General features: G+C 39.5%; 1 protein-coding gene across 4 annotated transcripts; it reads left to right on the plus strand.

The window, feature by feature from the left end:
- The first annotated feature begins 417 nt into the window (after window positions 1-417).
- On the plus strand, window positions 418-26,278 carry mlip (muscular LMNA-interacting protein). 4 transcript variants are annotated; one of them, XM_085800250.1, is made up of 13 exons: window positions 418-685; window positions 1,941-2,100; window positions 6,187-6,306; window positions 11,189-11,326; window positions 11,931-13,547; window positions 14,275-14,346; window positions 14,922-14,999; window positions 15,080-15,163; window positions 15,284-15,328; window positions 17,456-17,500; window positions 17,963-18,025; window positions 18,132-18,257; window positions 26,051-26,278. In XM_085800250.1, the coding sequence occupies exons 4-13, from the start codon at window positions 11,228-11,230 to the stop codon at window positions 26,270-26,272; spliced, it is 2,451 nt and encodes an 816-aa protein (XP_085656376.1). In that variant the 5' UTR covers window positions 418-685; window positions 1,941-2,100; window positions 6,187-6,306; window positions 11,189-11,227; the 3' UTR covers window positions 26,273-26,278. The 4 variants fall into 4 exon arrangements, with proteins under 4 accessions (XP_085656376.1, XP_085656374.1, XP_085656375.1 ...); XM_085800251.1 differs by lacking the exon at window positions 1,941-2,100 and adding an exon at window positions 4,198-4,235 and having other exon boundaries at window positions 510-685; XM_085800248.1 differs by lacking the exon at window positions 1,941-2,100.
- The last annotated feature ends 1,463 nt before the right edge of the window (window positions 26,279-27,741 follow it).

Genomic DNA, 27,741 nt, shown 5'->3' on the forward strand with positions numbered 1-27,741 from the left:
TTTCATGTCTCACTCAGACAGTTACTTTTAGTCAGTTTTCTACAGCTTCACAATACAATACAAAGAAAGAAGAAAAGTCGTTGTAGCGGGTGGAGAAAGTCCTGACACTAATTGACATCAAATTCTTGATACTGTTCCTATTTTCTGTGTTTCACTGTCCAGTCAGCACATCTCTCACTTTTGATCTGAGCTCCAGTCAGCCAGGAAAATTGCTTATGTCCTCAGCATGCTGCTTATTATTCATATTGTGGCTCTATGTGAAAGACTCATGCTGGGCGATACACATTTCAAATCATCCCTGGAGATCAAACATGTGAGATGTTATTTCACAAAAATAAATAAAAATGTCTCAATTAAGGCCTCTTTTTTCCCTCTCTGGGACACAGAGCTGTGTTGCTCGTAGCTTCCAGTGTGAACATTGTTACTGGTGCCCAGCAGGCTGACTGCTGTCTGCAAGCTATTTGTGGCTATTATGTGTCTATAAAAGGAAATCTGCAGGGGTGATACACACACCAACAGTAATACACTTTGAACTTCAGGAGACGGTGCTGAAAGGGGGAGCATCCTGCTCTCTGATCAACATTTGTCTTGGGAGAAGTTTGTCAAAGCCTGGACACATGCGACAAGACTAGATGGGGAGACATTTGAAGCAGCAATGGACAGTTTGAGTAAAAGTCTGGGAAAGGTAAGAGGGTTTGGAAAAAAGGTGTATATCTTTCTTTTGAAAACATGCACCGGATGAGAAATCCTAGGTATTTGTAAGGCTTAAGTAATATCACAGACCTGCCTTTGCTTTTCTATATGGTTTTATGTGCTGTTTTGAAATGAAGATTTTACCTCAGAGCTGATCCCGCTGGAAAATGAAACCAGTTAAAGAACTTGGTTTTAATCCATCAACACTATTAACTCCCCCCATTGTGCCCCCGACAACCCGCTGCCACCTTCCAGGCTTACACACATAAACACATAGACACATAGACACAGTCTGTTCAGCAACTTGATACTTATCCTGTTATTTCCTGTCACACTCGGGTGAAAAACGGCTACGGAGAGACCTCTCAGATTAATTTAAATACACAGCAAAAACAGGTTATGAGAATTACTGTCAATGCATGATATTAATTCTATTAATTTTATCATGTTTCACTTTTATGACTTTTTCCATCTCTTCCCCACAGCGCTGTAAGGCTACGTACGTTAACCATATTGATTGTTACTTTGAAAGTATGTGAGTAATTATGAGATGTTAAACGAGACAGCGAACGGAGTTTCTTACGCAATTTTCAACATGCTGCTGTTGCAAATTACAGGAATTGATCGAAATGTGCATTCCTTTTGTTGTTTCTGTATTGAAGTACGAGACTTGCATTCATAGCGTTTGTTTATAATCTGGAGAGACAACTGAATGTGCTCAGTAGAAGCTGGCAGCAGGCTATATTTGCCCCCCTTATCTACTGTGGAGGGAGGGGCTGTGTGTTTGCCTGTAATTAAACTCTTAAATAAGTGGCACACCCAACTGTTTATGTCTTTGCTGGGACACGGCGTGAACCACTCGTGTATAGATTTTGACATCTGTGGAGCACGGCTTCACAGCAGTAATTGTGCTTTCATTCTGCAGTGGAAGGGCTTATGTGCTTAATCTGACATTGAACCAAGGAACAGTATCAATAGCAAACACAGATAAGAGGCGATGACAGTATTGTTGCGCAGCTTTTGTTAGATTGGTGCTCAAAAGCTGGACATGAAGCTCAAATTGCACAATAATGGAGCAGATCACAACATTTATCACAAGAAATACCAAATTGCATCAATTCAGTTTCCTTAAAGTATATTTGTCTTTCTGGTCAGTCAATGTTTATGAGTGTCCGTTTAAAGGCCCACACAGGGTGGTCTGCTTCAGGAAATGATTTAGTGCTGCTTGTACCCGGTGTTTGGGACAGGTCTGACATGCCACAAGAAATAACTGAGTGAGAGCACGCAGACCGCGAGGCGATATGTAGCACAGTCAACCTGCAGTGGTTGGAAATGTGATCTGTGAGGACGGCATGACCTCGGCAACACTCGGTGCAATTAAACATTCAGGACGGCTCCAACGGGAAAGTAGGAAATGCTCTTCTCTAACCTTTCACAGTATAAACTTACTCTGCTATGACTACAGAGAACACGCAAACAAGGAGGTTACGTAAGAGCACAAACACATAAACAAGTGTATAAGCTGGCACGTGACTATTTTTAGCCGGGACATTTGTTATGTTACTTTATTTATAGCTGAGCACAGATACACTGGTATCTTTTGATATCTTGGCCCTTTAAAGTAAACGTGAACCTTCTCACGGCTCAGAAAGCGGGTGTCATGTCACAACTAACATGGGTGGCATGTATTTAAGGAAAGTGATGGAAGAAGTGCTCGCATTCTTTGCATTACTTTTCTTCTCAAGCACCACAATTGAAAACAAATCTGCATTACGATGAAAGGCCCTGCATTCAAGAATACAAAAAATGAACTACTACAAACTATTCCTCATGCAGCCGGCATGTCAGTGTTAGATAAATATTATAAGTGAATATGTTAATATTCTACTTTGCTGATGATGCTTTAATGTTGTAGCTTGTGCACAGGAGTTGTTCCTAAAAACTAAAATGATAAATGTATTTGTTTCTTTCATTTATCTGGTTCTGTCTTGTGCTTCTATGGAAAATATATTGAACCAAAAAGTGCATCCTAAAGTCTAAAAATCATGTTGAATGTATAATGTATTCAATTCAGAAAGTAAGCTTTGAATACATTTGATCTTCTTGATAGAAAAACAACATTAGTATCCCAGAAAGGTAACTTTTGGAGCTGTGCTCATTTTGCCGTCTAACTGGACTCAGTTCTGTCACAGATAAGAAAGCTAACTTTGACATTTTGTGAATGGTGTTGTTCTGACAGCAAATAAGACTGCACCTCTTCCCTTGTGTTTAATTTGAATGTGAATATCCAGACGTTTCTTTGTGATTGTTGTTCCGTGCTTCTCCAGGTTGTAATTGCTGGTTGAACATGTGGACATGTTGATGTGAAGGGCTTTTCTTTTCTATGAATGCTGCTTTGCTCCACGTTCTCTCTGTTCATGTTGATTGCCCGTTGGACTGATTGTAAATGCCTGTCCCATACAATTCTGTATAGGAGAGGCATTCCGCTCAAATGAATCTTGGCTTTTATCCTTCAAAGGATGAAAATAACTAAAACCTTACACGGTAGAATTTAAAATTGAGGTATCACATCACACACATGGATGTGCTTTCCTTTCATGTCAACCTGTGAATCGTTTTTTTCCCTTTTTCCTCTTTAGTTATTCTATGTCCAGCTGACAAAAACGCCAACATCCTTTTACATTTTTATCATACATCTATAAATCATTCTGTCTGATCTGCAGCTACATTCACTATAACAGAGCCTACAGTATAGCATGAATATATAACACTAATGCAATGAATGCATGCAACATCAATTCATCAACGCAGTGTTTTACTTTATTTACAATGCATGCTGTGTTATAATTACCCAAGCACAATTTGATAGAAGATAACAAAACATCATGAGGTTGTTTTGGATTGTTTTGTTGCACCTGTTGAATAGCCACACTTTTATTTAGTATAATGTAGAGTTCACATGACATGTGACATGCCTACTTTTAATATGATGTCTGAAATTATGCGTTCTCCACTTAAAGGAAAGAGAACAATAGACATGCAGCCAGCTGTAAGTGGAAGTGGTCTGTCACATTCTGATGGTTTCATTGAAAAGCTTGTTCATGCGGGAAATAATTTACATTTTAATTACATATGATTAAAATTACAAATGAAAACCAATTTTACATTTTTGAAATAGGAGTGTTCTCCAAGTGCAGTTGTCTTGTACACCTGCAATATGTGTAAACACGCTGCTAGTTGTGATTTGGAGCTGCCTCTACTCCTCTTCTGTTAAACCTGCCACATGAAGTGGGCTGGCTGGTTGAACCTGTGTCTGTAATGAAACTGAGATGAAAGGTGAAACACAACCTAATAATATGCTAATTCTGTGCCTGTGTCTACATCAGCAGGCAGAGATCGTGTGATCTATTTTTTAATAGAGTCTCAAGTATCTGCTACAATAACCTCCACTGATTAGTGAGGGAAATTTCAATGCCCTCACCTTCCAGTTTTGCTGTTTTGCAGATGACCCAACAACACTGTGGAGACGACAAGCGTGATTAGTAAGCACCGAAAGTACTTTTGATGAGTGTGTGCTTTGATTGCTGCAGTGGGAAAATATGGGAAATATTTCAACACATCCAGATGAAAAAAAAATGCCACTAGAAACTGTGACACTTTTACTCCCTTTGCATCACATGTGTATAAGACGATGGACATCAAATAATGTTTCCAATCATATTTATGGACATGAATTAACAGTTCAATGGGGGCATTGTAAATAGCAATTGAAACTGTTGTTCATCTTGAATGTGAACTTGCTACACTTTCCTGTTGCTGTCTTTCAAAGGTGAAGCTCTTCCCCAACCTGCTTCCGTATAGATTTTCAGCATCAATGATCCCAGTGAGATTCATTACTGCCCATGATGTGAAATGAGTCACTGAACCTAGAATCACTAGGCATCAGGAAACGCTGAGAAGATGCACACAGAAGGGTTGTTTTATGATGCCAACACTTAGATGCAAATTATCTTAAAGCTATAATCTGGTACAGGGCATCAAATGGCAACATTTATATTTGAACACTGTCCCTTTTAAATAAGTTAAAATTGAATTAAAGTGGAGACTTGACACAAGTCCTATTATTCAGTCTTCAGTTTTACAGAGGACAAATGTCTATTTAGCCATGAAAGCATTAGTAACAAGAGCTCGTTCATCACATGATCAGAACATTTTGATGTTAGGTTTGGCTGTAGATTAACCCAAAGGATGCTAATTTCCATGCAGCTTTCACAGGTATAATTGATTAATTGATCACCACAAATTGATTTTGATGATGATGTATTCTTTATCATTCACAGCCCTATATTTTCATTTGAATACAGGGAGCTTATGTTTTTATTTCTATTTTATCTATTTATATAAAATGGAACACAGGTCATTAACATAAGTATTTTTGATTATGAATCTAAGTGCATCAAAAGCAGTCATAAAGCAAGATCCCAGCCTATAAACAAAATATGTGCACAGTAAAGGACATAGTTTTGTAATTTCAGGAAATATGCATATTAATCTTCACTGTGAGCACATGTGGCACCCTATCTATCACATTTGCATCCACAAACAGTCAAAATTGTGGCAATAACCTTTGCTGAATCCATGACACAGCTGGGTCCAGTTTATTATCCACTGACAATGCAGACACAGCAGTGAAATGGTGGATGGTTACTGTGACATAATCTGTTATGTGCCACCAGCTTGACCAATCATGATCGACAGCACTGCCTATAGTGCTGTACTGTGAGAGTACCTGTCCTTGGTATTTAGTGTCGCCTCCTGAGCTTTGCTGAATTTTTTACTTCCACTGAACATACTTGTGAATCAGACAGATGAATGCGGAAACAAAAACAAGCTGCGGGTTGTTCACCCTAACCCTGCAGTGTCAGGCCTGTTGATTTCAAAGCTTCCCACGTTGTTTCAAAACAAAGGAGCATCCCCGTCTTACCTCCACAGAGTTTCAGTCATATAACTTCAGCACTTCTTCACAAAAACTAACAGCTCAGCACCAGTGAAACGCACCAGGTGCCTGAAGCACACGAGGACTGAAAGCTACTTTAATTGCAGCTCATTACTCTTCACGGAGTGTGGGTGTGTCAAAGCTTTGAGCTGCAGGGTGCTAAACTGCCTAATCGGTGAGTGTGTGTGATGATGGATCATCAGTGTCGGGGTACAGTTACATAACCCCGTGTAGCAGAAAGCCATCAGATATTCAGAATATCAAATTCAGTGGTATTTAGATGTGAGAAGATGACATGTTGAGAGATTATGGAGAGCTCAAAACCATCTCTTCAACAGGTCTTTTAATAGCGCCATTGAATTCAACTGGTCATTTATGAAGTAATTTCCAGACACACTTATTTTACTGAGTGTCTGAGGAGGGAATTACTAGAAACTTACAGTACTGCTGAGAACTGATATCATTTGGACAAACTGTTCTCCCTCTTTGTTTTACAGGTTTCAATAGGAGTGCCATCCCAGCCTTCCTTTTTCACATTTGTGCCACTGGTGCACAAACTCCCATTTAAAAGCATCATCACTGAAGAGGAGAGATCTGGAGCTCTCCCACCAGATAAGGTAGAGCATCCCTGGACATCGATAAAGTGAAAGCCCTGACAACTGTTTTTATTTATTTATTTTTTTTTATATTTTATATATATTTACTATATTATATATATATATATATATTAGGTTTATATATACAACTAAATTCCAGTATATATATATTATATATATTTTTTAGCTGTATTTTATATTATATGTAACATGGTTTTATAACAAAATACACGTATACTGACATTATGTCAATTTGCAGTTGCTATCTCACTTTTCTAACTTTTCTTTACATTGTGTGGGTTTGTTGTTTTAATGGTGCGTTTGCATCATCCCAGACCTCAAAATCCAATAAGGCTGCTCAATGAAGCTTTCACATTTGTTGATCAGCCGAGGTGCTGTTTATTAGCACTTCTGTCTCATTCATGCCTCATTAGATGAGCTGAAGATGTGTCTCCACAGTGTTCACATATGTGTGAAATACAACGAGTTTCTAACTGATATTACCAATAATAACAACAACAACAAGCCTGACTAGTGCTGGTAAACTCAGGTGTGGCATTATCCACCTCTGTTGGAATGCAGCTTTACCTGAACCTCCTTTGTCATGGTTCATATTATGGGGGAATGACCTCCTGTGCACAAATCAAAACTTACATCAGTTGAAGAGCAGCAGCTGAAATGCAGCTTGTGTGCTGTTCCAGTTTAAGAGTGGAGATGGTCGATGAATAGGACTACTTTTTCCCCCAGACTTGTGAACCTTGACTGCAACATTTTTACTGTAAAGTACTTCTCTCTCATTTTAAACCGTATTGACAGTACTCCACCTCACACAACGAAAACAAAACAACTTGAAAAACTTATGGTGAATGTAATAAATGTGAGATTTCAAAAGATGTGTAAGTTCTTTTGAACAGACAAAAAAACCAACATTTTCCATGAGCCATACAATTGATTTCAGCTATTAAAGTCTTTTGGAATGACTCGAGTCCCTTGTGATTCATCATGTCAGCGACCTGAGGATTAAAGCACACACCTTACCTCCCAAGGAAGAATCAATATCTCTCACTCTTACCTGCAGCATTTTAGCAATTACATCCATGACTTCCTTCTCAGATGGTGGGGCAGCAATCAGTGTGACTCATCCCCTGCATGTGAGAAATCAGAAAAACAGATTCAAAAGCTGCAATTATTTCGTATCTCAAAATGTACTTCTGTAAACTTCAAAATCGGAGAGAAGCTGTCAATACGAGATAAGAAAAGTATAATTCCTGTAAAATGGCTTCCCCAAGTAATCCGCTATTGCTGAAATGAAAATCATTGATTGATAGGAACTGTATTAGGCTATATATTTATATGGTTGAAGGCTGTATTATGTGTCTTTCTCACACACCACCGATCAATATGATGTTTCATAAATGTATGCAACATGTCAAACATATCCCTGAACAACCTCAGTGATGGAACCCCTGGCTGTCAGAGATAGCCTACCAGACATGTAGCCTAACCCCGTCATTCTGAAATCCTTATTTCCCAGTTCACTAAATAAAACACACACAGCACTGATATTGCTTTTTCTATTGGATGTTTTTCTTTTCCTCTTATACCTTAAGCCCAATTGTATGTAAGAACTACCTAATTGCACACAAACCAAATGCTCAAGTGTTAGCTATTGAAAGCAGCCATCCCAGAGGCTGATGAAGACCTGCTGTGGTGTCAGTTGCTGAAAGGAGTAATGCGCTATTGGATCCAGCATGAATATCACAGCAGCACCGCAGCTCCGGGTGTTTTGGGGCAGCTAACCGACTCCACTGCCTGAAGTCAGCTCGTTGGCTGCCTGAGTGAGACTTCAAAGGTCCTCTCACAGGGGGGTGGCACCGTTAGGTTTCCAACTTCCCCCGCCTAAACCTACATAAGTTGCTCCCCTTGACGTTATGCCGACAAAATGCAACCACACAGCTTCAACACTCTGATCGACCCTGTGGTTTTGCATATAGCGGATATTATCTGCATGCATGATAATGGACTGTGCCATGTTTGCTTGAATCTTTGTGCCCATTTCCCGCGGCCATGTGTTGATTTGAACTCCATTTCCCTTATCTTTCTTTGGTTAGAGTTTTGCTGGTTGATCCAGTAGTAGTAGCAGATCCTTGCTGTACTATTGGATTTTATTTTATTATTATTGTTTTATTTTATCAGTTTCTTGCAGCCAGTTGAGATGGATCAAATCTACTACTTAATGTAGGTTAATGTAGGAATTCTCAGTAGCCTACAGTGTCAAGTGGAAATGCTAGTAACACACTTGGCACCAACATGCTGTGGTAAAACCTATGGCTAAAACAAATCATATATAGCTCACATATTGTGAGCTATGATAACATGACTGTTGCACTTTAGAGTTGCTGGTTGCTTGCTGTTTCTTTTAGCAAGAAAAATCGAAACATGTGGAAACAGCAACTCTGACTACATCCAGTGGTGCTAAAATCATACAGTGGTGTGCACGAAACCATGGCATTTTCTAAGTAGCTAGCTAGCCTTTATAAATACCATGGAAGATGACAGTTAAGTTAATCATCTGCTGGCTCCGGCTAGTTTTGCTCATAGCAAATACGTGTTTAGCCTATAAAAACTGCACAAATATTATTTGGTTTGACAGAAATCCAAAAAGGTCAGCTTAGAGTGAATGACATTGTATCTGCATATGACAGATAAGTAATTAACTCCCTGAGGGGAGAGCTTCTATAGGCAGATGCCTGTGGGCAGAGTGTAAAGGATTACCTGTGAGACAATTTATCCTTATTAATCCACCAGTGTGATTTGGAGCACCCTGCACTTCCCTAAATGTCCTTTTCAAAAGAAGGAAGCTGCATGTGCCCATTTGCAGTCAGCTGGATCGATGAAATAACCTCAAGTCATCATTATCAGTTTGTATTCTGAGAGGCCACCAAGGATTTGAAACATGAGCTACCACACAATGCTTAGAGCTTCCCAGCCTAATTATCGCACTTTAAGGGTTGTCGGTCCCTACTCGGCCCATTGTGCACCACTTAAACTTTCTCTCTGAGATATCCAGCGTGACTATTCTGAGACATCTTCCACAGGTTTCTGCCAGAAGGCGGCACGAGATTTTAATGTTTTAATATCACCAGAATAAATTTAGCAAATGTCTCCATCCTAATTTGTGGATAAGTGCCTCAAGTCATAATATTATGTTATCATATTAAGTAGAAGTATTTGATTTGTGCTGAAATGTCTATGATGTATTACTCTTGCATGACCATAGCACGCTTTGCATGACAGATTGAGCTAGTAAAAGATTGATTTTATGCATACATAGCCTACAGACATAGCTATATACATACATGGATACATACATACATGGTCAGGACAACCTGACAGCATGTATAACGCAAGGTTTTTATGGCAACAGATGTGGACTGGCAGTGCTTATGATTTAAGTTCTAAATACAACTGCCTTTGACACAAGATGTGTGGTGATATTATTGGCATAAGCTGCCATTTATGTCAAATAAAGTCTCAGGAATAAAAGTCTTCCTGGCAGCCGTTCATTTGTTTGATAACTGCTTATCTACAGTAAGGCAAAACAGCATCACTGACAGAATCATTTAATGGGTTTAGAAAACTGAACGCTGTCATTAGAAGATGGTGTCATGTATATTTTTAGGATCATAATTATCATAAGTGGAGGAGTTCATGCCACTAACGATGTACGCCATTAGCAATTACCCTTTTATAGCTTCACTTCAATGTCACACATATTATCCTAGAATGTGCTTTAGTTTGAGTCCATGCAATATAATAAACTGTAATCAGTTAAATAATTTCCCTTAGAATATTATTTTTATAACATAAGTGTGAGTTATTTATGTGATGTAGCCACGTGTTTCAAAATGATTTTTTTGGGGCGGTTATTTATTTGAGGAAACGTGTTAATTGAGAATATTTATTTATTTATTTTTTAGCTGGACAGCTGTTTATACACAACAGTGATGTGAGATCATACACAATTTCTGCTGTCTTGGTTGTAGCAGCTGTTATCATGAAGAAAGTTGTGATTTTGTTGTGGTTTTGGACATAAATCACTCTGGCATTGCTGGTTTTGGAAAAGATATGATGCTCAAGTTTTCACTCCCATTTATCAATGACTGGGGACCATGCAGCTGTTAAATGACTTACTGCTCCGTGTATTGCAGCCCCTGTTAGTAACAGACAACGCTATACAACTAAATTCCAGTGCGACTGCCCTCACCAGAAAAAAACAATATGGGTCACTGTTTTAATTTGGTTGTTTGACAGGCAACCTCTTACGGTCTCCGTTGTGCTTGAGAAGCAAAGACAGCAGCAGTGTGAACTTATTATAGTCTCTCAGCAGTGAACACAAAAAGCTTTAAGGGATCAAACTTTAATATCCCAAATAGTTTTTTTTAGTTGCCTAAACTTAACTATAGTGCGGATGACACACTGAGTGAATCCATATATAACTCCTGTATATAGCATTAAAAAATGTTGGCAGCTTCTACCGGTAGTATAAAAAAAGATTCTGTGCTGGACAGTGATATAAATACAGAGAAAAGCAGCAAAGACGATAACCGTCGCTTGGACTCTCTCACTCTTTGGAGATACCATCTTGCTTATTTACAAGGCTCAAAGTTGTGTGTGTACACAGACCCTGCCTCTCATTTCCAGCCCTGCTCATGAGGCATGTATTACACCAATGTTGGCGGGACATGTGCATGCACATGTGAATTATATGTGTGGGACATGTGGTGTGGTGAAACCAAGCACACCCCTGAGTTTAGAGAGGCTTGCTGAAGTTCACCTCGGCTTTTCTCGGGTTTCACTTGCTCAGTTCCTCCTAAACATTTGCTTCATTTTCTCCTGTCAGACCGTCGCTGTGTCCCATGAGAAGACAACCGGGGAGACCATGTCGGACGGGGAGATTTTCAAAGTAGAGAAAGTCTTTATCAAAGACGCTGTGGAAGGAGGAGCAGGAAACACAATCCAGCCGCTGACAGAACTTCAAGTAAGTACAAGCAGAGCCCCCTCAATGTCATATACTGCACTATATGACATTGGGACAGTATAAGAAAAACTTGTGTCTATCTGTGTATGTGTGTAAACCTTTCTGTTTATTCTCTGTTCTTGTGTTGTTTAATTTAAAATATAAACTTACAGAGCTAATAGATTATAAACCATTTTTAGTACATTAATTAGAAAAAATGTCATGGCTGATCAAAGTGGATATTGATTGATTTTCAAATCTGTTGGTTTAATTGTAATATAATAAGTCAACATGTAATTAATTCATCAAGTTTCATAGCGTCTACTTTATAACAAGCTAATTTCAGAGTGGCAGATGGAGGCTTCATTAAAACCACTTTCTTCCTCAAATTAGATGCAAATGAAAAACTGTTGAAAATTTTGATTGCAGGCAACATTTTTGGCCACAGTGTTGTTGTTTTTTTAAGAATTTAAAGCAAATTTGAATGTTTCAGTAATTGTTGCCTTGGTTATGGATTGTCAGCAACAACACAGAAAGAAAGAGAAGACAAACAAAAAACAAAAATAAAAGGAACATAGTCTTGTTTTAAGCTATTCAAGGCTAATGAAAACCTTTTGTTTTTCAGTCGAAGCCTTCACTGGATCACGTGAGACCATCTCTCACCAAAGCCTGCCTTTCATTCAGCGCTCGGTCTGAAAATACACCCGACCACGCAGCCGCCGGCACGGCCTCTATGGAAACAGCTGTTGATAAACACAGGGGCATTTCCCAGCGGCAGTGTCACGATACCTCTGGACGTGCTGAGGTTAGCTCGGGTTGCTTTCCAAATAGGTCTGTGTCAGAGGACAGGGCGAGCCCCACAAACTCTGCAGACCTTTTCCCCTGTACCCTGGCTTCATCCAGAGAGTCCATCCTCTCTGAGGGCTCGGACAGAGACAAGAGCTGGTCTGCTGTGCCGCTTTCCTCTGTGGCTTCCCCCGCCTCTTTCAGCCGTACCGTCTCCCCCTGCTCGTCTGTCCGCTCCGGGGCCTTCACCCCCTCTGTGACGCAGGTCAAGAGGCACTTTCTTGCTCCTGGCTCTAGTCTGGTTCACCTCCCTCAAACCTGTTTCTCGTCCTGCGAAAGCCTGTCCTCCTCCATCTGTCCCCAGTCGCCTCCCCCCCGGCACCGGCCTCCTCTCACCCGGCTCTCCCTCCTCACCGCCATCCTGAGGAAAGGCCGTCTTCCTGTCCTGTCCCCCACTCTGCAGAGGCCTTACACCCCCTGTTGGCCTGTTAACCCCGTGACTCTGTCCTTCTGTAACGCTTGCTCAGCAGCCTCCAGTGTGGCCTCCATTCCCCTGGAGTTTTCCTCCCGCTTCTCTTCGACGGCCTCTATAGATAGTCACAGGGAACCTAGTAGATGTTTCACCTCTCCTCCACCTGTGCAGTCAAATGCGCTCAGCAGACCGTGCGATTCAACTCAGATGAAAAGATGTTCGGAGCAAATTACCAGTGTACCTAGATGGGAGCGGGTTATTTCACCCACACCAGCCAAGAGCAACAAGCTACCCCGAGCCCCATTGCCATTGTTTTGCTCAAACTTCAAATCTGTTTCTCCAGCAGAGCATGAAGAAATATTAGACTCTGCAACTTCCAAAAAACTGCAACACACACACACCGCCACTTCCAAGTCCCCAGAGATGAAACCCAGCAAAACTAATATGTACTTTAAGGGCCATGTCGATAATAACTTTAAAAAACTAATCTCCCCCTCCTCTAAACTCAGGAACGAGCATGAGACCTCTGCGCCCCAGAAATGGAGTCACACGCCAAATTCATCTCTATCGCAGCTTCATTTACTGTCTCAAAAACTGAGATCTCCACCCGCCGGCCCTCAGCCACCTTCTCCATCACCTGCTGTCACAGTTTTCCCTGCACGCACGGACGCGCCGTCACCTCTCCCTCCTCTAGAAAACAACACCGGGGGGAGCGAGCCGCAGAGGAGCTGCTCTACTTCCAAACCCGTCACGCTGTCACAAGGTTTTCACAAAGCCCACTGCTTGTCCCCTTCCCGCTACACCCCCATCAGCTTTCCGGGGTGGCCGTCGCCCACCTGCTCCCCCACCCCTACGCCCTCACCCGCTCCACCAATCAGAGACCTCACCCCGTCCCCTTCTCTCTCCCTGCGCTCCACCACGCCTTCCCCAAGGCCGGGGAGTGGAATATCAGACTGCAGTGACAGGGAGGGTAAAAAAAGAAAGGTAGCCGCCTCTTTCGCCGTATGCATGACAGGATATTATTTAATATGTTCTGTGTGACATACTGTTCCCCCACACTATGCGGTTAAAAACAATTCTCTCAGTTGGTGGATGGATATCAAATGCTGTCGGCTGCTGTCCTCCTCCTCTTTGAGATGTTAATCTTCCCAACATAATTTACTGCTGTTGGTGTAGATCTTTGTGCACATTTCAAACATACTTTAGACTGCTGGATTTTAATGACTCTCTATCTGAAATCAAATGCCACATGTTGAAAGAAGAGCAAAGCCATCATCGTAAAATCGATGCTGCAGCTGTTAAAAAGCTCCAGTTTCTAGGCCAGACGGCTGGAAGCTAAGAAACGCCACGCACACACACAGTTGGAGTATTAACAAGTACACTACACAGTTGTCTTCCCTATCAGGCAGGAAACACTTGGTTGTAGCTGAACTTTTCAGTGACATTTACAGTCAGTCAAAGGAGCGACGACAAGGCAGCGCTTTGAAAGCAGATGAGCACACGACTGGAGTGCGGCTGACTGTTTTGCATGATTAGTAGCCTGCAGCAGTGTGAGAAAAAGGAATGCCTAAGGACATGTGAAAAAAACAAACTATAAATTATCCAGTACTACAACTCTTACCACAAAGTCTATCTTTAGGTGAAAATGGAAGAAATTTGACTTTTAAATGCATTTAAACATGTGTCTGTCTCTTCTGTCTATAAACCCTAGACACACAAGATTAAGCTAAGCTACAAATCGCTTGCCGCAATACCCACAAACACCCTTCTGCTGGATCAGCAGGTGAGTTCACTTATTTGACTCTAATCCCATTAATTCAGCTTGTTATCCTGTTAAACATCCAGCTGCCATTCTGATGCAGGGGCTTTTGCCAGTGTTGCAATGTGAATTGCTATGTGAGGAATGACACATAGGACTGAACTAGTAAGCCATAAAGCTTGCATTACAAAGGCTGAGGGTGGGGGTAAATCCTCCAGTCTCCACTCACAGGGCTTTATAGGAAAGTGCATGCTTTAATTGCAAAAACTAATTAGGTAAGGAAAATTACAGACAAGTAATTTCATCAGGATTTATAAGCGACTTATAATACTATACAGAAAGACTGTCAATATGTTTTTTTTTTACTTGATAAAAAGTTAAATCAGACTCAAAGAGACATCAAAATGTATGGAGTCGTTGCAGTATTCACCCTGCAGTGTGATTCATTAAGATATGCAAATAGGGAAGTGCTGCCTGTGAGGAGTACAGAGGGGATACAGAGTGTGAACGGTCTGGAGGAGATGCTGCAATGTTGTCTTGCATTAAATCGCCCAAAGCAATCAGCAGCTCAGTGTGTTCGCTCTGCCTTGTATTCTCAGGTGATCGACGAGCAGGTAGAGAGAGAGGACAGCCCCTTTGACACGCTGGACAGGGGGGTTACGGACACTCACGCCGAGGTATAACCCTGCACATTATTACTTCTGATGCTCACCGCCAAACTTTACATGACAATCGATAATTCTGGTTCTTCCTGCAGATGTGCTCGCCTGCTCAGCTACGGCAACAGTCAGACGAACTTTACACAGTTATTGATGAAATATTGGCAAATTCCAATCCACCAGTGAGTTTGTTATGATATAGAAGTAATTCAATATAAACACATGTTGCTTTGTAGGAATAAATGTGAATTAATTGGTTGATTTCTTCAACATTTAATTGCAAACCATCCCACCCACGGCAGCCCTCCAGGTCGTTGACGTCAACACCAACCAACACCGGTGTGCAGGTAAAGTTTCTTTCCTCCACTGCATGGTCACTTCAGAAATTATTGATTTTCTCCTTCCAAAAGTTTGGCATTTTGACCCTTGGGGGCTAGTTGGTGGTAAATGTAACATCAGCTGCAACAATAATACAGTCGTCCATTTAGCTTGTGAAGCTTTTCCTCCCATGAAAAGTGATGAATCCTTCCTATAGAGAGCCTGAGCAGAAGCGGAAGAGAAGCTCGCCATGGGAACTCAATTTAGAAAAAATCTCCATGTAAGTGAATGGGAGTCAACATTTTATTTCGTTATCTGATTGAATTGTGTTATCAGAAAAATATATGACCTTAACCTATTTAAAACATTGCGTTTCATGCCAAAAAATCATTCATAATGGCAACGGAAGAATTTATGTTGTGTGAAGTCCGCTCTACGGACTACAGTACAAGATCGGGTATCCCACAAAAGACACGTCATCAACACCATCAGCAGACATTATGGTGTGTGATGTCACCTACACAACCTGTAGTCTTTCTGGTTATAGATTTTCGGAATTTTATTTTACAATAGTTTTACAACAAACGCGAAGATTTAAATAGGTAGATGTCATATATTTTTCTCATGGCACAATTCAATCGGATCACAAAATAAAATCTTGAGTCCCGTTCACTTGCAAAGAGATTTTTTCTGAATTGAGGTCTGATGGCAAGCGTTCCTGCTTCCGCTTACAGTAGGCTCTCTAGTTGTTCTTAGAGTCTGTCTGGTAGTTGAAATTCTCAAACACAAAAGCTTAAAGCAGAAGTAAGTGATCCAGGCGTTTTGGCTAACTTCCTGTCAGCGGATGGAGTTAGCAGTCCCTGTCCTCGTCCCTACAGTACGTCACCACATTCACGCGCATCCCTTGGCTGCACACACAGAGAGGACTGCCCCTTTATGCCGTTCTCTCTCCTCATTGGATAAAGGTTGTAGCATACAAGGAAAGTTTTCTTTCTTACAGCAGAGCAGAGTGAGTGACTGACAGGCCCCTGTTTCAGACCAAACACTCTATATAAGTGATTGCCGTCGGAAGATATAACTATTTAAGACTTATATAAACACAAACATTCCGCTTACTTCTGCTTTAATATGGCTAGAATGATAAATAATATAAAACGAAACCTTGAAAGGGTCTTAAAGTGGAAATACACAGTGACCCTGGGAGCTCAATATACCGCAACCACATAGGAAAGTGACATCTTTGACGACAATGGAGGACGTGTTTCATCAAAAGTGATGAACTCTGAATGCATCTGCAGTTAATTGCTTTGTGACCTCTGTGCAATTCTGTATTCAGTGGTGAAGTGCAGCAGTGATCTCTAACTGATGGAAATATAATAATAATGTCCTGTTGTGTGTGCTCTTTTTCTTTTCTATTTACACTATGGAGATGGTATGAAAGAAAGAAAGTGATGTAAATGTACTGTGAACACAATTTTTTCATTGCATCGCTGAACAACAAATTAACAATAATGTGTTTTTTCAAAGCTGTTTATTCACAATGTTATGTCACGCAAGGACTCTTGACGCTCTGCTGTCCTCGTTGTATTTTCTAACATCTGCTACCCACAGCATGCAGATATTTATGGCCCTCAGCTTTCAGCCACAATAAAAATATAACTAAAATAGTAAATCATTAGTCCGATTTGCACTCTTACTGAAACACAAACTGGAAGTGGGATAAAAGTGAATTCAGACTGTATCATCAGCATCAGCATGAGGAATGAAAAGACATCTCTTCATTATTCATCAAAGGAAAAAAAACCTTTCCTGGTTTCCGCAGAAAACAAGTGTGTGTGCAATGTGTGTGTGTGATAAAAACCAGTGAAATTCAGTCAATGATGAGGAAAAAGGAAAGTTACTCAGCTCCAAAAGAGAAAAAAACAAAACACTTAACAAAAAACATTATTTATTTTTTCTCCAAAGTTTAGTTCGGTTCCACCCACAATTTCTTTTCATCTTCGTCCTTCCTTAGTCTTTTTTGCAACAGTGACTGGCATATATTTGAAAGGAGTGATGAGTCATTTTCAGATATTTCCCACCACATGAGTGAATAACTCTGTACTTATATTTCTTTTTCTCTCTGTCTCACTTCCTCTCTTTCTCCCTTTCATCAGAACAACTCGACTCTTCCGAAGTCCTTGGGACGTGAAACCAAATATGTGAGTGGGCGCAGTTGGTTTTGGTAAATTCAATACAACACATTTCCTTCAGGACCAAGGTGCCAACCTGTGACAGTCTGACTTTAAGACATTTACATTCACAGGGCTGAACTACATTAGCCTATGTTGTGAAGTCTTGACCTTACCCTGTAAAATGCCTTCACATAGTGTTGTGAATCAATGCTATATAAATAAAATTGAATTGCCTGGCATCAAAAACTCACCTCACCACTCTAATTTTATAGTCTTGTCCTGTGATCATAACATTTCTGTCATTATTAATGCACATTTGTATTTGACTTACAATTTCACCCTTTATTTGCCACATTTCCAGAAAGGAGGCACGGTACTTTCATACTTTTGCATATCTTAAACATGCAGCCCCTCACATGCTTTATTTTCTCAGTATTTGTGAAACACTAATAATTATGTTAATCTATTTGTTCCACGTTTTTTATTCAGGCATCTTTATGCAGCCTGCACCCATCGACAAGTGTGGAAAGAAGGGTGATGGATCCTAGAAAGGTACAAATTGAATTTTCATTTGGTCAAGCCATCTGGAATACAGTTGAAGAAACCTGTGTGAATTAAACTTCCCTCGGCTGTAAAACTTCTCAATCCCTCTGTCCAGACGAAGCCCGGGGTTATTCGTCCCATGACAGCCATTCCGAGGCTGACAGTGGAGAACGACGAGGAATTTTATCCAAACCCCTTCAAGCAACCTGTCGCCAAACAGACTTTAACTGACAACAAAAAGGTGGGCAGATGGCATGAATTTTTTTCATCAAAGTGAAAAAATAATGTTTTCAGACAAATGCAAATTTAAAAATGAAAAAAACATTTCCAGAAAGTTTGATTTAGTCTCAAGGCTGGAGATAGATGCCAAATCCAATCCAATCCTTGTTTTTCTATTGTTTTAATTTGATGGCTATATAAATTAGTTCTGAAAGCTTCTTACTAATCTTTTATTAATTTCAGGTTTAATGAACAGTAAGGGAAATTCCACTTTCAAAGTCTTTGTATGTCGAAAGCTTAAGAGATGACAACATTTAATCAGATATTTCACATCTTGTTTTATTCTGTATAATTGAGTTTCTCACAAGCCTCTGCAGTGTTGCTTTTGAATTTCACAAATCCCTCATGAGGCTCACGAGTTTAACTTTAAATAGCCTTTTAACAAATTTTGAACCAATGCAGCCCATAATAAGTCCTTGATTTGTGAGATCACTCATCAGATCGTCAATTTCAACAAATCCTTGTTGAATGATTTGTTGAATCATTCAACAAATCATATTTTCAACAAATCCTTGTTGAAATGATTCATAAAAATGATGATGTCTTCTCAAGAAAATGTACATGGTCTCACATTTATACTGCATATGCTCTTTGCAATTCTAATTTGTTCACAGCCTTATGCAAAAGAAAAATACACTACAGTCATCTAACAAACATAAAAAAACACCCTTTGGGTAGAGCTGTGCACAACTGTAAACAATATTGCAGTACATATAGTAACTGAACTGTACAGACTAAGTCATTCCTGCACATCCAGACGTTCCTGTCTGTGGCCACATATTTTCATCCCATCATCATTCAGTATTCCCAAATATATTGTCATCCTCGCTTTGTATCTCTCTCAAACTTATGCCATTGTTTGCAATCACCATTGCACAAATGGCTTCTTCTTGTTGCAGAGTAAAAGGGTCCTCTTCCACCTCTCTGAGGTTGTCTTGCAATCCTATATGGTGCAGAGTAAAATTACAGTACTGTATAGTACATATACTGCATCAACCCATATTACTGTAGTGTACAATAACAGTGCTGTAAATATGGCAAATCTTTACTGTAAGCAGGTTGCTGTAGGACACTACAATACAGTAAATATGTACTGTAAAGCTGTTGTACTGTAAAGCTGTAAGTCTAAATGTAAAAACAAAACAAAGTAAAAAGTTCTGTCTCACTGTAAGCTTAATGTATGACACAACGACAGTAGTGCAGTGCAGATTGTTTAGTGCTGGATTACTGAAATGACGACTATTCAGCATTCAGCATTCATAAGTATAGTTCATTTTGACTGACATGACAAGCAAATGATAATGTTATAAAACAGCAGATAATTGTATGAGAGCAACTAATACATGTCCAAAAGCATTTGCAAGTGCTACTATGATGTGCACAAATGACTAAATGTGGTGAAGGTTAAACTAAAAGTTTTTTTTCATTCTGATCTGAGAAATGCACCAAAGCAACTAAGAAAATATATCTATTTTCATTACAACAACTATAAAGTAAACAGCTTCTGTTTCATGGCCTAAGGCTATCAGGTAGCTGTGTTACCAAACGTTACCAAAGGTTTTTTTTACCCCCTCTCTCCCACTTGGTTGGTTTTTTACCCCACCACCACTCTTGTCAGCGAGCCTTGTCAAAGCTTCTGAGAGGATGATTCTTTTTTTTGTACTCTGCTGAGGCTCTGGCATTTTTCTAAACAACTCCAGCTGGAGAGAGAAAGAAAGTCACTTGTGCTTAGCTCATATTCAGAGTATTTGTATGATGACGTGGTTAGCGTCAGAGTTTTTCATGTGTAGTTCATTGCAACATGGTTTTTCAACTGCAAACAATGACAGAAGCTTTTTAAAGAAACTGGATGAGGGGTGGGGGTATTTTTCATGGCATTTTAAAATCATTGAATTAAATTATAATAATAAAAAAGAGGACAAATTGCAAATTGACTCCTCATGTTGTTTATATCCTCTAGAGTGTCTCAGTGAGAGCTCCGCTGATGAGAGGAAACAGGTTTGGAGAGCTGTCAGGAGAGCTGATGAGTGTGTGGCAATTTATCAGACAAGATAAGATGCTGATTTTAAAACAGCAGGAAAAAACCCCACCAAGGATTTTGTTTTGGGCTACACTTAGGGAAACAGGTGGTGCAGAGAAACACACAGAATTAATGAGAACATCCTGCAGCTTCTGGTGCAAGAATTATCTCACTTTATTTGTACTATTTAGTGGGTTTACACAGCAATGTTTTCTACATCAATATGCAAATCACTATTTACTTCATGCAGAAAATATGTGAAAGTCATAAAACTACCAGTGTAGTCTTTAATACAACTATTACCGCTGAAGGTCATTACGATGCAAGAATCCAAAATTAAGGTCCATGTATAAAACAAGCCACTCATGTCAAAATAATATACCAGACCTGGTTTGTTAGTTGAAAAGATACCTAATTAAATGTCAAGGTCAAACTGAGGATTACCAGTGTAGAAAAAACATTTAAAACATTTAAATCCTAACAATGACAGTACACAATCTTCTACAGTAGTTTTAATTTATTTAAACTTTCTTTTTAATTTCATTTTGCAACAAGACAACAAGACAAGCTCATCAAAAAGCAACACAAGATCACAGCCTTCCCCTGTCACAAATCACAACATACAACACAAGATACTGTAATACAACACAGCACAATAACAACCAAAAAACACAAAAATATGTAAAAGACAAAAAAGAAAAAGAAAAATGTGGGTGTGTCCCTAACCCCCCTACAGCAGTTTTTAACACATCGGTGCATTTGAAGTGTTTGATGCCAAAAACAGCCCTGAAAGGCAGCCATTTATCACTGCAGGGATAAACTGCAATGTAGCTCATTTCCGAGGACCTGTCCTGGTGGAGTATTTAGTGTATAGTTGGTTTGTCATGATGTGGAACACTAATGATGCGTAGTAAGGCTGTCCATGGGCTACCCTGCTGATTTCATTTCAGATCTCTGATTCATTGCTGTCAACATTATGCCGTGAGATAATCATTTATTCATTGCAACTCACGTTAATCGCATTTGAGGTAATACAATTTCGATTATCATGCTGCCAAGACTCTTTTGTTCTTACATGCAAATGCTACAAAATCATTCGCTGGTGTGTGTGATGCCAACAAACCTGTTGGCTCAAAGTTAGGAGACTTCTGTACTTTGAAATCGGATTTTAGCTGCATGTATGATTGACTGATGATAAGGGTCAGTGTTTTTAGAGCTAATTTTTTTTCTACCTACAAAGTTGCCATTGACTTGGTTGCTTTTTCACATACCCACTCCCACTTAAACAACATGGGATGTGTGCAGAAATGAAATGGTCCAAGGTCAGGTTAGTTAAAGGGACAACGAGGAGTTTTGGAAAAGCGAAGCGTTTTCACACTACATTTATGAGCCTCCGCGCACACCGTAAAATTCTTTTGACCGGCGCAAGACGGACTCATGTTTTCATTCATCAATAATTAAAGTCAGAGGTTCAAAGAGGTTCACATACCGTCGTAGTTCCGACCATAAACGGCGATTCAGCTACGTTATTCTCATGACTCGTTGCGAAACTGAAAGTAAAGAAACGCTGGTCGGCTCGACCAGCATCTCCGCCACCACTAATAGTAACAAAATAACGATAGAGACAGAATGATATATTTATCGAAAATGGGCCCATTAACAAGTGTGGGTAGCGGAGATTCATCCACATTAACGTGAGACTTTTTTATAACCGATTAGAAACTCCTTGTTGTCCCTTTAATATTTAGGGATACTCTTTGTACTTATCTCCTTATTACATTGTGTCATATGAAGTTTTGAAGATTGATTGATTGAATGATTAACCAACCTCTCTATCAATTTTTATCTGCTGCTCTATAGACAGTAATAATTATAATTGATGAAATTGAATATGGATATTGGTGGTGTGTATCTGGTGTGATTTGGCTGCTTCTGAACATGTCACTTTTATGTTTGAAGGTCTTTCACGAAAAAGAATTCTTCCTTTAAAAAAAAGAAGAATGTGCAGGAAGTAATGTGTGAAATTACCCACATCAAATTCATTTGCAGTGACATAGGAGTCCTTGACCTGAACTTTTTTGTTCATTCACCTCGGTCCTTTCATGCCTCAGACAAGCTGCTCTAAAAATGTTTTCAACGTCAGATGTCTAGAAACATTTTACACCAATTTGTTCCTAAGTATGGCTTAATTGATCCTGTAGAGAACATGCATCTTATTACCCTCAAATTTAATTTAAGCAATTGAAATTTTACAACATGACCTCCCGGGTGCAGTGTGTCGCATGCTTGACCTTCCCCACTCAGGAAGGAGCGCTGTACCGTAAAATCCATCCATCGGTTGCTACTGCTCTTACACAATTCAAGAAAAATGACACAATGTCTCTGACAGTAGACATTAACGCCCTCTGCCTGTAAAAGATTATGTAACTCCCGTGATGTTAAAATTGAGACCTGAATTTTTGAATTCTAATACATTTGTACCTCAGCTAATCACAGAAGTCTTATGTAGGCCAGAAGCCGATTCGCATCCCCTGATGTTTACAATCACAACCCTCTTCTAACAAATCATTGAAAGAGTCTGCAATCTGCATAATCTGACAGCCCACACACTTTTTCTGCTGTTCATTCAGGTCTGTTGCTGTCATTACTGATTATGTTGATTTCTCTTTCCACCACAACGCCTCTTTCATTCTCTGGTTTCATCTTAGAAGTTTGCTTCACAGTGAATACACATTTCATATAAATACATGACTCAACAGTGAGCGTACTGACATTATTTATTCATCGTCCTGGTGTCAGTTTTTGCAGCCGTTTTCATGTGTAGTTTATCACTTCTGTTATTTGATATGTTACCTGACATACTGTCACATTTATCATTCTTATGCATATAAATTAAGAGTCTTTCACCTGTGTTTGTGCTGCAGAGAGTGTCCCTGTTCAGTTTGATTCATGCACATGCACAGAAGTACAAGCACAGTATTATAATGCATATTTAATGATATTTTACTGATGTAAATTTGACAGCACTACATCAAAAAATGCAGCAAGCCAAGAAGCACAGAAGAACTTCTACTTGGATGAAAGACAGAAGAGGTCATTATGATATTTAATCATTATCATCAATATAATTTCATTACTTTTATAAAAGTATGTCTGTTCCTATAAAGATGAAAATGTATTCATACTTTAATACTGACTGTACTTTTGGATTGCTGAAATATTGCAGACTCTCTGTTGTTTTATAATCTTTAATTAGTTCTTAGAAGATCTTCAATTAATTCATGAAATTTTACACACAAGACAATGAGCAGATTTTAAAACCATAATCCAAGCTTCAAGAACAACATCTTAAACTTATTCATTGAATTTGGCTAGTGATTAATTCTCAAACATCTACTGTTTATCATTTCATTTAAATATTTTATCATCTACATCCATTTTTATTGTTTTATTTCAATCAATTCAACATTGATAGTGTAGGATTGATAATATGGAATAAAAGGGGGAAGGAAATCCACAAAAGCTGAACTGTTGTGTGAACATGACTTTTTTTTGTTTACCACTCCCCAGGGCAGTTTTAACATGAATGGTTTATGAAGTTGAACAAAGTTCAACTCTGAAATGAGAATAAATAATTTATTGAGTGTAAGAATTGCAAGCAGCATAGGTATCCTTGAGCGTGGCTGCAGCAGGTTTGGCATCAGGCTCTGTCTCAGTTATTCGTTCCCTGAATGATCTGCTTTGCCAGACATTACAGGGAATGAAGCAGACCTCCGTAGGGGATCATAGAAACAGAGCCCACAGGTGGATGCTGGGGAGGAGGTGGGTTTGCAAAACCTCATGGGTTGCAGCAGCAGCAATGAGATGTATGCAGAAGCAGCAGCAAGGACAGCAGAGCAGCAGCAGAGCAGAAAATACTGTAGCAGCGGCAGCAGCAGCATAGCCAGGGATGAGCAGGGGGTTTAAGTAGCCCGCCCTATTTGGATGAGGAGAACATGTGACTGATCAGTATGGGCGCAGCTTGAGTTGTCTGCCTGAACTAACTCCGCAGGCTTCGCATCATACAGTACAGTATGTGACAGAGGTGCTGGCTCTGCCTTTCTTGGCATGTCGACCATGTGAACCTCAAAACAAAAGATACCAAAACAAATGATGAGAAACACCGCTCTGTGTTTGATCAAGCCAATTGCATCCGACACACATCATCCTCATCCAACTTTAGTTTAGTTTAGTTTTATTATGGATCCCCATTAGTCCTAACCTCGGTAAGGACTATTCTTCCTGGGGTCCAACCAACTTTAAGTTGCATGTTGGCTTGTTTTCCCAACTAGTAACATCTAATACAATAATAATGTAATATCTGCTACCTTAGCCCTGAATGATCCCGACCTGTGTGTGAGATGTCCAGATGTCCAAGTCCAGTGAAAATATGACATGAAATGTTTGGCTTTAATGATGCACCTGAGGAAAAACATTGGTGTCAACCTCTGACAACCCTGCACAGGCCCAACAGCCTCCGAATCCAGAGAGAGTGGTATAGACATTTTATTTTTGAAAGAAGATGAAAAAATGCCTATGGGTAGTGTTGAATGTTGTGTGTACAACGGTGTAGAGTTTATTTTCTGCCAGTGTCTTATTTGAGACTGTCAGAGCACTGGGATTCTATGCTTATTAAAACTACGGCAGGATTATGGTTGTTTGCAGAAAAAAAATGACAATATTGAAAAACAACAAATTTTGCCCTAAACTTTAAAGTCTTGTTTTGTGTAAATGTACAAAAGCATACGTGTGTGTATAGTGGAAGCATCAATAAATAGACTAACAGTTATAGTTACAATAGAGGCTATGCAGCAATTACACTGACATATTCTGCTGTCACTGGGCTCACAACATTAGCACAAACTAACAGGCTGTTATCCATGTTGTTGTATGTTCACACACTTCAAATATGCAGGATACAACAATGTGCAAGGTAAAAGGCAGCTTTGTTGGAGGTTGAGTCTTTTTTCCTTTTTCTAGCTCTGCAAAAATATATCACAGGCCAGGCTGAACACAGAGTAATGAAATATATATTGATCTTTTACCCCTCAGAGTGTATAGATAAAGTAAATATAAAGTTTCTCAAAGTGCTCTGTCTGCAGAAAAGGCCAAACAGCAACATTCAGGAGGATAGAAATATTGTGAAATATGATAATTTCAATCAGGGTGAGCTACACCTGCTCTGACACAGCTTTTTTCCTGAGCAAATGTCACATCACTTTCTAGTATCATTATGTTGATAAGCAACGAAAAAGATATTTTCATTCAAATAGGAAGAAGAATGAACCTTTGAGTTGGAGAAATTGGAGAAATGTGTTTGCTGCCTGCTGTTTAATGGGATATGGTAATGCAGTGTTTAAACACTGTCATACATACATGTATGTTGAGGTAATTGTGCTAAACAGCTTATCAATTCAAATTTTCAGTCTTATTACAGTAAATATAGAGCCGTTGATTATAGTATATCCAATCCAGGAAGATGACTGTCAATTATAATCAAAAACATAATGAATATTTATTCCAGTGTGAAGCACAGCCAGCCTCAGGGAGAGCTCAATCCAGCCAATTTCACTGTGGGCTGAAAGCAGTCTAAATGGAAACCAACTAAAAGGAACTGCTGGAGTTTGGACAAACTGATCATCTGCCACATGGCTGTAAACACAACTTGGAAACCTTTGTGTCTTTTTCTATTTCAGGTGGAAAATATGCATCCTAAAGAGGCAAGGAGAGATTTTTTCACATTTTTGAAAAGTGAAACAATGAGAGAGGAGAAGAAACCTGTAAGAAGAAGTCCATTCTCATTATGTGACCTGCAGATCACAGAGCCTGAAGACCCCATCACTCTCCCCGTCAAAGACGCTTCAGCATCTTTCAGTCCTACTGAGGGCCGCATGGGAGCATTTGAGACTCATATTTAGAGCTTTTTTTTTCAATTAAGAAAAATCTGCAAAACATATTCAGCATTTTAACCCATTTGCACAAGGATGAATTACAAGTTAACTGGATTTGTCACCTAAATTAGCGAATGAGTGCGGCATATGCTCATCTGCCAAGATGAGACAAGGACAATAAAAATACATGCAGTTGACTGTATTTCCAAGCCACCTAAATCTGTTGAAATATCCTTTTGCCTTCAGAGTAGGAAAAAAAAGGCTTTTTAAAGTTTGCAACCTTCATTTTTGTATTCTGATCACCTCTACCTAACTAATTAAACTCATGCTAGCTCTGTCAGCTAGCTGCAAAGTTTTTTTTAATGATTACTGCTGTCTTGTTAGAGAGCACATGATGGCATTGATCTAAAAGACTAACGCTAGATTATGTTAAGAACCAGTTGTTTGTCCAACCTCATTAAATAAAAGGGCAGAAGTCATCGTGTCTGTTTGTGTCTGACTTGGGGGCAGACACGAGATCCATTACACACAGGGATAACAAAAACAAACAAACACACTTTCAGACACTCTCCTGCACTCACACTGTTGCACCTGGCTGTGCAATTGTCAGTGTTTGATGCGCAGCCCCTGACAAACGTTCTGGATTTGTGTAACTTGTGGGGTCCGAAAACTGGAAGCCCACAATACGTTGAGGCACAGATAAGGGCTTAGAGTTAAGGTTTGGGCTGTTGGGATATAGAGGTTAAATGTGATTGTAAAGGTCGGGGTTTGAAGGGGCTAGGGAATACATTATGCCAATTACGGGTTCTCAGAAATAGCTGTGTGTGTGTGTTATGTGTATTTTTGTGCAGCAGAATGAAGTGCAGTCATGACAGAGTTTGCAGGTGCCATCATCACCAGTCAATGTTTCATGTGAGGGACATTTTGCTCTGGTGTTGCAGGACTGAACCCTTGTCATATGAGTAGAATGAGTAGAATGAGAAAAACAGTACTTTATGTGAATGCAACACACTCTCTCAAATACAGAGACTGACTGGTATGTGTGTAGTGTAAGAAGAATGCCCTATATCCATACAGTGCTGCTCAGGTAAGTCTTTGGGGAATTAATTTAACAGTCAGTTGATTCCTCGGCTGTGGTAAAACCTTCTCCTTTTTCAAGCAAAAGCTACACTGAATTAAAGAAAAATGGAAAACAGAGAATGGGCTTTTGTATGGGGTTTTAAATTCACATGTTACGGTAATTTACTTTATGTAAGGTGACATCACTCAAAAAAAGAAAAGAAAAGAAAACTGTATAACTGAATAATTCAAGGGCTAATAAAAAAGAACTTCCTATCTTGATTTTCACAATACAGTATAACCTTGCATTACCAAAACATACATTTCCATGTTGATATGACATGAAAGTCTGCTTATATCTTATTCATGGATTGATGGATAGGATATTTCAAAGAGAATATATTCAGAGTATGAGGGCCACGGGCCACAATTTTGAT

Source organism: Trachurus japonicus, chromosome 15, assembly GCF_045865225.1.
Source record: "Trachurus japonicus isolate A0001 chromosome 15, Traja_1.0".
NCBI lineage: Eukaryota > Metazoa > Chordata > Actinopteri > Carangiformes > Carangidae > Trachurus > Trachurus japonicus.